Source organism: Lygodium microphyllum, chromosome 29 (assembly GCF_053477565.2).
Source record: "Lygodium microphyllum isolate KBCC chromosome 29, Lygodium_microphyllum_v1.1.10, whole genome shotgun sequence".
NCBI classification, from domain to species: domain Eukaryota; kingdom Viridiplantae; phylum Streptophyta; class Polypodiopsida; order Schizaeales; family Lygodiaceae; genus Lygodium; species Lygodium microphyllum.
In genome coordinates, this window is record NC_141163.1 from 114,704,568 (window position 1) to 114,718,424 (window position 13,857).

Consider the following 13,857-nt stretch of genomic DNA (forward strand, 5'->3'; position numbering starts at 1 on the left):
CCAAAGCACCTTCTCAATCTTAAACATGTTGAGAAGATCACATTGTGCATCTCCATTAGTTGATGACATCCAAAAGGCTCCCCAAGTAATTCGCGTGAGGTTGGGCTCTACTAGGTGGAGGATCATGCAAGTCCCTCTCCCCACTAGTTATGGTGCCTCACACAACCACAACTAGTGCTTTCAAGTCTCCATGCATTATTGTGAGCAACATCGATAGACCCTATCTTGTTGCATTTTACCTACTACTAGACCCCAAGGATGTACTTATCCATCAATTGTACCATAAGTTCCTTCAAAGAGTACATCTTAAGGTCTTTTTGATGCTCTACTTTGCCCAATGTTGGCTATAAGTGCAAGCCGAATGCATATCATCTTGTATCAATATATGTGTACCAATTTGTGTCATGTAAATGAAGAAGCTTTTTGAAGTTTGTGAAGTTGAAGACGCTAGGCAACCATAGTCTAGTCCAACCCATAGTCATCACTCATGAATGTGTAGGGCAAGGTGCAAGTCTAGATTCATGACTTTCACTATAGTCTAATGACTTGATTCTCTTTGAAGGTGAGAAAATCTAGACCATGTTGTGTCCTATCCAATGACTTTCACTATAGTCCAATGGCATCGATTCTCCTCCAAGGTGAGAAGATCTAGATCATGTTGTGTTCTATCCAAGGTTAGCATATTCCACCCTCCTACACAACTCCACTTTTGACACCTACATGAGAACACATAGTCATGAGAATTGGGCTACCCAATGGTTGCTCAACTTTCACAAGCACTTTATTGGGGGCAAGCCACTCCTAAGGGATCCTCACATCAATATCAAGCCACCAAATCCCTACTCCCCTCTTGCTCTTCATCACCTGCTATTAAACAATCCTAATATATATGGCATGGTAAATGTCATTTTAGACTCTAATGGACTAGGAAGGGTAAGACTCCAAGGCTACCCACTAAATGTGCTTGTGCTCATCCAACCAAAATCCCTCCCTATCCCTAACATGCCCAATTCAAATGATCGATTGTCTATCAATATACTCCTAGCAACTCTAAGGCCTATGCTCTAGTGCATTATGTAAGATTTCTAGAGATGTAATTGAGTGTGCAAGAATGACAATTAGGGAAGGGTGGTCAATGCTATGATGAAGAAACACCTCATAGACAGCATTTAGTTTGCCCGCCACCCAAGTTGCGATCCAGATTCTCAAAAGCCCTCCTAAAGAAGCATCTAAGTCTGCCCACCTAGTATTAGACTTTGAATTACCAACTTGCCCTGACTTGAATATTTGGGGTCAATGATGCATAGGTTTCCATTTGACATGGGGGAATAATAATAATATGTGATGCTACTTTAGCTTGAAAATCTCTAAATTTGTATGAGGTAGACCACAAGAAGCTCCAAACCAAATGATGCAACTAAGTTGTGCACTATTACAAGAAACACCACCATGAAGTAATGTACAAAAGGTGGTTTCTAGTAAGACTTGACAACCTAGGACTTTGTCCAATATGCCAACTTTTGCTAGATGGAGTCAATCATTGCTAGGTACCTATGATTACAAGCCCCACCAAGAACATATAGGGTATTTGACTAATGAGTTATTTGCTCACCCATGTGGAAACCAAATGACTCCCTAATCTATGTTGGAATCAAGGTTTATGAGAAAATCGATGTATGCCAATTCACTTTCAAGCCAATTGTTATACAAGTCATTTTCAGATCTAGCATTGTCCTCTCTAGCATCATGACATCATCCTCAACACACAAGGATGCCTTATGTAGCTCTAATTTATTCCCCTCTTCATGGAGGAGATAGCGTAGACCAATAGATAGGCTATAACATCTACATAGAGTTGAAAATCACCTAAAAAGCCATCAACATGGGTGTCTCATCCTCTTCTTGAAGGTGACAAAGAAGGCACTAGATAGTCAATCCTCTCATAGGCGCTTCTCCTCGTTTTGTGCATGGAATGCTTTGAGTACCTCATACTCTATATGAGTGCAAGAAGGGACAATTCCATCTCTGAGAAAATACTAACTATGTATGCAAATTAACGATTTCATTATCCTTTTGCGGATCAACTTTCTCAAGAGTATTAATGACTTCAAAATAATGAGAAACTTGGAAATCCATTACATTCCTCAGTTGAGAAAGCTACTATTGTAGTAATGCTTTCTCATTTTGAAGCTGATTGATTAATAGACAAAGCTTCAATTGTTGCAACATTGGCCACATTTCTCTCCTTTTCAAGCTCAATAGAAAATCAATGAATCATCTCTGTTGGAGATTGAATCATAGAGTGTACCTCGTGCGAAACTTCAATGAAACCATACAAACTGATTGCATTCTGAAATTTTTCATATTTGACCAACTCCTGCAAAGGAAATGTAGTGCCAATCTTACAATTCTGCTTTTCTTGCAAATGAATTACATTGCTAATCTTGCAATTTTGCAATTTCTGTAATAAGCGGAATACCAACTTGTTCTTTAGATTGAGCAATGCAATGACTTGAAATATTATCTTGCATGTTGGAAACATGGGTAATAAATACATCCAAAGATGGTGCATTTTGCACTATGAGTAGTGACACTTCTTCAAGTTCTTGCAAAGTTCCTTCATTGATATCCAACTTAGTAGATGCATTATCTTCCTTAGCATCAATAAGAGAACTAAAAAAATCATGCACAATGACATCTTCATTGCAAAAACCATAATCCTCAAACTTATCATCCCTTACAACATCATCTTCTTGAATGCATAACTGATCTTCCTGATCACCAATCAGATCATCTTCATTGTTCTAATTGCTGGCTTGTTTTTTTCTTGATTAAGGTTGATTGGAGATTGATTATGGTAGTTTGAAAAATACCAAAATATAAAAAATACCTTGAGATTATTGATGTAAAGTGTGAGATGATCCACTCTCCCATTGGCAAGTTGCTCTATTGGGTTTGGGGGGCACTCGAGGATTCTTGGCTTCTTTGGCTCATATCCTCTCTCACTCCCTTTATCTCAATCTTTGGCAAGACCGCTAATAAAGAGCACCAATCATCATCGTCATCACTTGAACTTGAGTCAAAATCTAAATTGAAATCCAAACAATGTTCATATCTTTCCTTGAGCTTTTCAATTGTTGTAAGCAATCTCCTAATATGCTTAACACTTAAACAAGACCTAACTTTATTGCCTTCACAATCATTATGCCATTCATAAGCATCATGAAGAATATCCTCAAAAGAATCTAACTTCTCACATGCTTTATCCATCTTCGAACTTGAATCCTTCTTTGCTTTGTTGATGAAAACCTCTTACAAATACTATCAAACTCATTGCATAAATCAAACATATAGAAATACTTACAAGATTTTCCTTTATCACAAGACCCGTGAACATAAAAACAATTCTTTGAAGTATGTCCAAACTCAAAACAAACTTTGCACCACTTTTTCTTCTCCTTTGATTTACCCATTGCAATTAATCACATTGAAATTTTAAACTTCAAAACTAAAAATGAAACCTGAATGCTCTCTTGTTAATCCTCCGTGGGCTTTCTGTAGCATGAAAAAGATAGTGCTTCATCTTTCTCACTAGATTTAGTTGCAGTTTGTTATAGAGGTGGTATTCCTGTGATAGTGCTTGTATTTTGAAAGTTCTCTGTGAATGACCTAACTCTATTTTCATCTGGGATTAAAAATCTCCATGCTTCTCCTCCTATGATTTTCTGAAACTCCTGATGTTGTTGCTTTGCTAATGGTTTTTGCAATTCCTGAGACTTGCAAAACTAGACAAAATAATAGAGTAATTGTACACCATACAAGTAGAAAGGAAAAATGAACCCTATGAATTGTATCATCCTGTTTTAGGTAATACATCATTGCTTTAGGCAATTGTCACTACTTTAGGTTATGACAAAAAAATTGCAGATTTTTGGCATAAAACAGAAATGTTTCAAGCTGTAAAATTAGAGATACAAGAGGGCAACAATGATAAATTTGCATCATCTTGCAGTATGAAATGTATCACTGCTTTATATAGAAAACTCAAAATTCTACCATCAAACAAAGTCATTTTTGTTAGTGTTTTAAACCAGAGATACAGAGAAGTAATGACAATGTATATACATAGAAAACCCTTTGAACTCCATACAACAAATTCATTTTTCGTCCATAAAACAAAGTTGGTTTTCACAAGGCTTCATACCAAAGATTCAAGATGACAGTGGCAGTATCACAAAAAGGATAATACAATCTGCACATAGAAAACCTTTCAAATTGCATACAAGAAATTAGGTTTTCTTTCCCAAAATAAGGTTGTTTTTTATAGAGCTTCAAATTTTAGGCATCAAACAATTGGAGGCATTTTTCTATTAAATATCCACACTAGAGGTTCAAGAAAGCATGGTAGGATCACCAAACTGTTTCAACCCTAAATCTATCTTGGATGCATAATAGGACTGAACTGCCTCATACAGGAATAGAGAAACGACACCACATGCAATGTAGAAAATACCGAATACCTCATCAAGCAAACAGTAAGAAACTCAAAAATAATGACATAGAGACATAGAACTACACTCTACAACACTCATAATGGCAAATTAGAGATAAAAATTAGAGTATATACTGGAAACATCACATAAAGTGATAATGTTCCCGTGCATCTAGCAAAGGCTTGTTGTAATCGTTTTTGAGCTATCAAATTCCTAGGACCCCATGCTTCATTGAAGGGAAGGATATTGACATTATAGGGTGCAAGATATATGCCTATGGAGAACTCTATAATCTACTAAACGTGTATTTATTTGCCATAGTTAATTATTATAAGGAAGAGGGTGAATTGTGTGCCATGTAGGGACACACTAGGTCTAGAGGAGGGCCATATCTCAAGAGCACAATAGGGATGGGAAATTTGCCCCTAAACCATGGAGTGTGGCTTCATCATCCAAGCTATCAACTATGTCTCAATTGTTTGCCATGTAGAAGTGGGTGGGAAATTTGCCCCTAAACCATGGAGTGTCTATCAACTATGTCTCAATTGTTTTCCATGTAGAAGTGGGTGGCCTAGGTTGCTAGGAGGGTCTCAGCACTTAACCCTTGCTACAATGATACTTGCAGAGTGCACCTATAAGAAACTTTAGACATCACTTGCATTCAAGGGGTATTTAAAACACCCCTCTATTGAGCTTCTACTACATGTTATGAGATAATAAAGTTACCCCTCTTGGTCAAGAAACTTACAAGTTTTATTTTCAAAGTGCAATAAAATACCTTCTCCATAAATATCCCTCTTGGACTCACATGTTACATGCATCTTTTTGGAGGTGTGCCCTTTGAGCATTGATATTGAACTTTGGTGAATCCAATATAATTCATCATGAGGAGGGTTTCACCTATCGAGTTCCTATGGGCAGGCTTGCATTAAAACTATGTGCACTCAATAGTTTGATGTCTAAATGCATAATGGACACAAAGTCAATTTGCTAGCAAGTATGATTTGTTAGTAAATTGTATTATTCCATGCCACTATCTTGATGGTGTTGGGGATCCTCTACATGTTTGAGATTTCCACTCAAATCTTCAACACCCTACACTAGTTAGTGCATTTGTAAATAAGGTTAGTAAAATAGTCCAAAACAAGTGACCAAAGTCCTCCACTATGTGGTGAAACTCCAATGCGTCTAGGAAAGAGGGTGCTTGTGTATCAAGGGAAAGAGTGGAAGAGCCAAAAACCTACATTGGTGAAACCATTTGATCATGGCCCCATGCAGGACACCATTGAGAGCTACCAAAAGTATTTTTTGCATGGTCCTTACCAAGGTAAGACAAACCACAAAACCCTATCCCATCAAAATAGCCTAAATAATGAGTGAGAAGCCAATACACAAAGTGGAATGAAGCTAATCCCAACGTTGGAGTATGGGAGGGTGAGTGTTAGATGAGTGTGATATACTATTTCTCACATCAAATCAAAAGACTAGAAATTTATGAAATACTCCATACTTGCAAAGAAATATGAGAAATACACCAAGTTTGCAAGGAAGACATAGCCAAGGTAGCTAGGCATGAAATAGTATTGCCATGGAAGGCTGAGAATCGTAGATGTAAGCTGCAACATGAATACTCACCTCATGTCAAGGTGGGACATGGTATGCACCCCATATCTTGGTGGCTAAGAGCATGCACCCTCTTAGTTGGTGGGAGGAAGGATCCTCAAAGCATGTATTGCTTGAAAGTGGTAAAAGATCCCTCACATGTTACATCTCCACCCTTGTATACTTAACCCTAGCCTACTCTAGACTAAGGTGGCATACTTTATTACAAGCTATCCTGGCCTAAAAGAGCTTTGTCCTCAAAGCTAAATTGGGAACAAATTACTAAGGTGACTTGAATCATTTGGAATCACACTGTAATAAAGCTCCATGTTGATGAAGATCAAAGAGGTTGATGAAGAAGGACCATATAAATGGAACAGACTGCTATAAATTGTCCAGAACAGGTTGTAGTACAAAATTGGCCATATCGGGAACTAAAAGTGACCGATTTCCATGCATAAGATATAGAAATGTAGAGGATAACATGTAGTATCCAGCCATGCCTTCAAAATTGAATTTTGATGCGATGAGACAATTTACTTTCTTACAGCAAGATGTTTACTGCCCTGTTTATGAACTATTCCTTGCTTAAGCCATGGACATTGTTCCAAATATGATGCTTGTTGCCATGAAGACTCTTCAATAGGAAAACCCTTCCATTTGACAAGGTATTCCACAAGAATATGGTTCCTTAGAACCTTCTCCCATGTGCCAATAATCTTCTTAGGCTCATAGATGATCAAACCATCATCATCCAAGGGAGGTAGTTCTTCAAGAACTTGAATTTGAGGACCCACATACTTTTTAAGTAGAGACACATGAAAGACATTATGGATTCTTGTGTTTGAAGGTAAGTCTAATTGATAAGCAAGATCCTCAACTCGCTAGACAATACGGTAATGACTATAAAACCTATGAGCAAGTTTGTTGTGTCCTCCTTTAAGAGAAGCATAACGTGACTTGGGAACCTTCAAAAATACCCATTCATCTTCCTCAAACTCCACATGTCTTCTTATCTCATCTGCATAGACCTTCATTGTCTCTTGAGCTTTATGAACATTATCTTTGCATTGCTTCATAAGAGCCTCCATCTTTTCCGACTCCTCATGGGCTTGTGGATTTACATATTCATGAAACAATGCAGAGGGTACTTGTACTTTGTAGCCAAATAAAGCTTCAAAAGGAGACATTCCAATGCTCATATGGTAAATATTGTTGTAACAAAACTTCGCAAGATGGAGCCATTGGTCCCATGCATTTTGTGTCTCATGGCAAAAGTGCCTCAAATAAACTTCTAGCCATTTGTTAACTCTTTTGGTTTTCCCATCCATTTGTGGGTGATATGCGGTACTAAGAGTCAAAAGAGTCCCCATTGAAGAGAACAAACTCCTCCAAAAGTTGCCCACAAACTTAGTGTTGTGATCGGACACAATTTTCATTGGCATAACATGAAGCTTGAAAATACATTCTATGAATTGTTGAGCTACTTGCTTTGCTGTAAATTGGGCCTTAGTTGGGATGAAATGGGTTGATTTAGTCAACCGATCAACTACCACATAAATGCTATTCCACCCACTCTTAGTTGTAAGCAATCCCACAATAAAATCCATAGAGATGACAGTCCACTTGCCTTGAGGGATAGGGAGTGGCTGAAATAAGCTGGCGGGTAGAAGAGACCAGAGGTTTCTACATTGAAAACATCTCAAATGCTTTGTACACATACAAATCTTTTTAGGATGTTTCCATAGACATGAAACCTGTTTAAACGCATGGCTCTAACAAAGAGTTAGCAATTGTGGCTTTTACCCCTCCTATGATAGCTTGACCATCTTCTAAAGCTACAATCCTAGGATTTATCATTTTTATTCTCTATGTTTCCATTTCTATGTTTTCTAATATTAGGACTCTTGGTTTTGTTTATTTTAAAGGGTCATTTCCTTTTTTTAAATGAGGAGTATTCTTCTCAAATTATTAATAAAGCATCAAATTTCTTATTTTGGTAATCATTGCTACTTGTATATTAAGGTACTTTTTGTTTGCAACACCTTTGTTAATGCATGCTACTACTTTACTTGGCAGGACATACAATCATGATTATAGGTTATTAACCACACAAGTAAGACTTTACTTCTTTAATGCTTATTACACTTTCACATTTGTGTTATGATGAAAGAAAGGTTTTTTAGTTCTTGTGTGTGCTTTTAAATATGATTTCTATACTCTCCTTATTTTCCACATGCAATCATATAACCCCATTTTACTGTGTTTTGTTTTGATGCTTGGTTAGATGTGTGCTACTAGGGGTTAACCCCTAAGTATTAAGCCTAACCCTTCACATGTGTGCGTGTTTTTTTTTGTAAAGGGTAGTATATGTTTTAACTCTATTACTCAACATTCTTTTTTCAAATAAAGGAGTACTCCTATTATTAGATTCCTTCAGGAGAAATTGTCCCAAGGCAAAGTACAAAATTAGCATTTTAGAGAATTCTAAGATATTAAAAACATTAAAGAAAAAAAAACCTACTAGAAGGCCTACATGAATGACCAATTTTAAAGAAAAAAAAACCTACTAGAAGGCCTACATGAATGACCAATTCAAAGGCCTATAATACTAGACCATGTGTGACTTAAAATGAAAGAAAGTGCCAAATCCTAGATCACGAGAAAAGCATCTCTCCTTCTTGTGATTGTCATAACCTCTCCTATCTCCATAGGACATAGACACATGTGCGCACGCACACGCACACACACACACACACACACACACACACACACACACACACACACACACACACACACACACACACACACACACACACACACACACACACACACACACACACACACACACACACACACACACACACACACACACACACACACACACACACACACACACACACACACACACACACACACACACACACACACACACACGAGAAAATCTATATCAAATTTGTGGAGAGAGTCTCTACACTGGAATATATTAGGAAAATTTATAGCTTAACCAAGCAATGATACTAGCTATGAACATTGATATTTGAAAATGCTCCCTACACCATTTTGTCTATGAAAAGTTTGAAGTGGGTATCTTGCTCAAGAGTTGATGAGAAATGAGATAGAAGTGACCCCCTGAAACATCCTTACACCAACAAGTTGGGCCTTCATTCATGGCCCAAGCTACAATCCCCTATGTTAGTAGAGCATCACTATCATAGTGAAAAACATCATGAGGTTTCTCCTCCAAAACTCTTGAGCCCTTGGGTACTCTGATAAGAAAAGCCTATGGGTCTCCTTTATCCCTTCCCATCTAGGACAAGCCCTAGGTACATGCCATAAGCAAGCCATGTACTAACCTCTAGGATTATGCATGGTAATAGCCATACAAAGAATGAATCTTCTTGAGTATAAACCTATCATCCAATCTCCTAAAAAAGTCATTTAGGGAAATTGTTGGAATTGCTTGTCCAATCCAATATTGATTACTAGCTAGCAGTACTCTAATCATCCTCATCTAGATCTTCCTCCCCAATTTAGTGGTGTATCCAAAAAAAGGTTCGTAGGTCTCTCTCAAAACCCATTCCCTTAGGGGACATGTCCCATAGTAATATTTGGAGAGGCCTTATCCAATAAGTCTATCCAGAAAAGGGAATATCCCTGGGTCTCTCGATAAAGGTTTCTCTCAAGACCAAGTACCCTTGGTTACATTATAAACTTTGGAGAGACATATGTTGATAAGCCTATTACCTTTAACCCTCTACCATGCACGTCACTAGATCTAGCTCTAAGTAACAACTCGTGTTGTTACAATGAGCCACCACTCTAATCCTTTGGAAAGAGTATCCATGAACTCTAAACATCCAAATCCTCTCCCATGAGTTCCCCCCATCATCCTACATTGAAAATGTGTAGACTCTCTCTCAAGTGGTCCCACCATTTCAAGAAAAATGTCCCCTCTCATAAAGGGACAAATACAAGCTTGAGAGTTGTATGTAGTGCTTCAGTTAGAGGGGATTCCCTCCATAATAATCTTGGCTCCCTAATACCTTGAAGCCTCTATGTTTGTATATTAGCTAGTACATCTACACTCCCCCATTATAGAAGCTTCTAGAGTGGAGAAGCTCACATAAGAGAGATGCATCCTTTTTCCCATGGTGTGGTCTATCTAAGTCTTCATTAGATGGTTGAAAAGAAGAGGTAGCATCATCTTCTCTTCAATGTTAGTAGCTAGAGTAATCTATGAAGGCATGAAAATAATAATCTCTAGGCTCAAATAATGACATCTACAAATTTGATCTCAAGACCTCTTCCAAAATTTGTTGATGTGATTTTTTGAATGGTCCTCCAAAATCAAGAGTAATGGTTCAAATTTCTAGACGATTAACTCCTCCAAGTCTCCTTACCTAAAAGTACATTTCTCACAATGAGTGTGACCCACAACTATTGGGTATTGGAACATTGAGAATCAACCAACCAACTATGGAGGATAGAGCTCCATGAACACACACACACACACACACACACACACACACACACACACACACACACACACACACACACACACACACACACACACACACACACACACACACACACACACACACACACACACACACACACACACACACACACACACACACACACACACACACACACACACACACACACACACACACACACACACACACACACACACACACACACACACACACACACACACACACACACACACACACACACACACACACACACACACACACACACACACACACACACACACACACACACACACACACACACACACACACACACACACACACACACACACACACAACACACACACACACACACACACACACACACACACACACACACACACAGAGCATAAGATAGAGACAAAAATATAATCACTCTACCATCGATATTGAGAGTAGAAGTTAGGGCCTTATATAGGTCAAATTACAAAGGAGATTCATCACATTTCTATCTATTTTCTTATTTATGTTCAATTAGTTAGTAGATCTTTAGGGTCATAAGATTTTTCCCTTAAGTGTTGACTTGAGTATGAAGGACTAACTATGTAGCAATATCTATTATCACAGATGATTGCAAATAAGCAAAACATGAGGGTGAGATGCCAAATCAAATTCCTAGCATTGGCAAAAGTAGGGTTACTAACCTTAGAAATAATGCTACAAAGGTTTATCTTAATGATAATCTTGGAAATAGGTTTTAGACTTAAAACCCTTAGGCTTTTAAAAAATCATTGTAGCTTGATTTGATGTAGCCTCCTTGAGGAGACCACTAATCTCACTCAAACATCATGGCATCTCTCTTGATATGTGATGCACACATAGATAATCTCTCATGTACCTTCACACACCTTTATTCTCAAACAAAGGTCACGAGACCTTATATAAATCTCTAAACTTAATACCTTCACATTCTCTTATTTTCAAGCAAAAATCCTTCCAGTTACTTCCAATGCCACCCTATCTCAGGCTTTCTTCTCATCTCCACCAATCACAATCACTTAGACTCCATTATTTTTTGGATTACTTAATATAAAGAAATTATTTTCAAGAGATCAACATAGCTACTATTCTTTGAATTACATTATGGCTTCTTCTACTTCACTTTCTTCATCTATTGGCCTCCTTTTATAATCATGTTTCTATATAGTGCGAAGGATATAATAATTGAGGTGGTACATTGACACCTACAACCTACTAATACCTCTTGGTGAGATCACTAATTTGTAATTGGTTTGAAAATAATAATAACACAAGTATGTCTCTATCATGTTTTTGATACTTTTGTGTTATCACAAATCAACATTCATCCCATATTAAGCACATTCATGAATTTGATGATGGTCCAATCTAATTTGCATAATCTTCCTATGATTAAGTAATGAATGTATAATCATGGACTTGATTTTCCTTGCTAAGTAGTTACAATTTCTACATCTTAGCAATCTCACATTTTCTTTATATTAAGAAATTTATGCTCAATTTGATCCTCTTGATAACACACCCAACTTACATAGACAATCCCATTAGATATTTCCAAACTTGTTTCATAAAGCATTGTAAACTTTCTTATTTATACTTTCCAATACAGACCTTACTTGTAAACAAGGGATGAACCCTTCAATCCTCCATGAAAATATTGATCATACACTTTGATGTGTTCATATGGTGGGCTTTTGCTTTGCTCCTATGGCATGTTGTGCTTTGCATTGAAGATGACATGTGTTAGATCCTCACCTCTATCCCTCCTCATGATGGGTTGGGGATGTCTCTTTCTTGAGAAGATTGCAACAATCAAGGTCCTTGCCTAAATATTGAGAAATGGGTTTAGCTCCTATGTGCACATCACCAAATACATTGGAGAAAGGATATGCTTCATACATGTTTCTCATTCTTGTATATATAGCCACACTCTAGAAGTAAGGTCATGTTTCTATAATGAGCAAACTGTGCCTTCTTTACATGCTTCACAACAACATGCAAGTGATTTTTGAGACTACATGTGATGAACCATCCCTCATCTACACCATAAAGATTGCCAATTGTTGCAACAAGGTCAAGAGAGAAGTAAAGAAATGGACCCGTACATGATAATCTATAGACTCTATCATCTCCCATGTTTTATCTCCACACCAAGTCTAGTGGAAAGTCCATTGCCACACTAGCTTGGCCAAAGCCACACATGGCTCACCACCATGAGCCAATGCACTTTCAATCTCTTCTAACAATTCATCCAATTTACAATAAAAAAGATCTTATAGCATGACCAACATGACAATGTCAATGGTAGAAATAGAAAGAAGCTACAAGATGACCAAGACAATATGGAAATACCCATATGCTGGCCCACTCCAGAATTGTTATTATATCCTCCAAAATCATGTTTGCCATAGTGTCAAAGTCTCTTCTCCTCTCACCTCATGATTTGGGGTGGCCTAGAGAAGAACATTTTTTGAAGGTACATCCTGGCATATAGCACAAATACTAAGAGGATTTTAATTTATGTGACTTGCACATTTATTATATTAATTCAACATTAAGATGTACTATATTTCTCTCAATATGTATATCCACAAATTCTTTATAGGTCCTTGAACACATTTGATAGGTGTTTCTTCTTAAGATTCCACCTGAACTATTGTGGATTCAAGACTTGCTAGGTGCATTACACTTATATTCACTTGGTTATTCCTCTCTTACTTAACAATCAAAATGTTAACTTCTAGATTTGCTATAGTTGTGGAAGGAGGTGCATTCCACAACTTACGGAAGAAGGTGAACATAACCTAGGATACAAAAAACAACCACAACTAGAGGAATCTTCAATGAGGATGGTGTACAAGTAAGATGCTTGTTTGTAAAGTGGATTGAAGTATATAGATAAAATATCACGATTAATTGGATAAGGTAGGTGAATGAGGAGCTTAGAGAGAGATGGGCTTCTAGATATACCAAAGCCCATGTTGATCTAGGCAAACATGGAAGTGTGAATGGGCATGCACCCAAAAACATGGAAGGAGTGGGAAATCTTTACGTAGGAGTATAGGCAGTGTCCATGGTCACTGGACTATCCACATGTCCATGTGTGTCCCTCAAAGTAGACCCTTTCGTGAGTAATGAAAATGGATGTTTGCTTATGATGTTACTCTTCTTCTTAATTAGCTTTAATAGTGTTTGGTATTCTATGATGTTGATTTTGCTGCAGCCCAACAGATGCAATAAGAAGAGGA

At 37.5% G+C, this 13,857-nt stretch overlaps 1 protein-coding gene across 2 annotated transcripts in view; it reads left to right on the forward strand.

The window, feature by feature from the left end:
* LOC148011057 (uncharacterized) overlaps positions 1–13,857 on the forward strand; it is a 222,661-nt gene that overhangs the window by 198,704 nt on the left and 10,100 nt on the right. Inside the window, exons 18-19 of one of the 2 annotated variants that reach the window (XM_087671387.1) lie at positions 8,175–8,211; positions 11,198–11,579. In XM_087671387.1, coding sequence (XP_087527513.1) covers positions 8,175–8,211; positions 11,198–11,377 — 217 coding nt within the window. In that variant the 3' untranslated portion in view covers positions 11,378–11,579. Of the gene's footprint in view, positions 1–8,174; positions 8,212–11,197; positions 11,580–13,857 lie in introns of those variants that run through there. The other variant, XM_087671388.1, reaches the window with a different exon arrangement.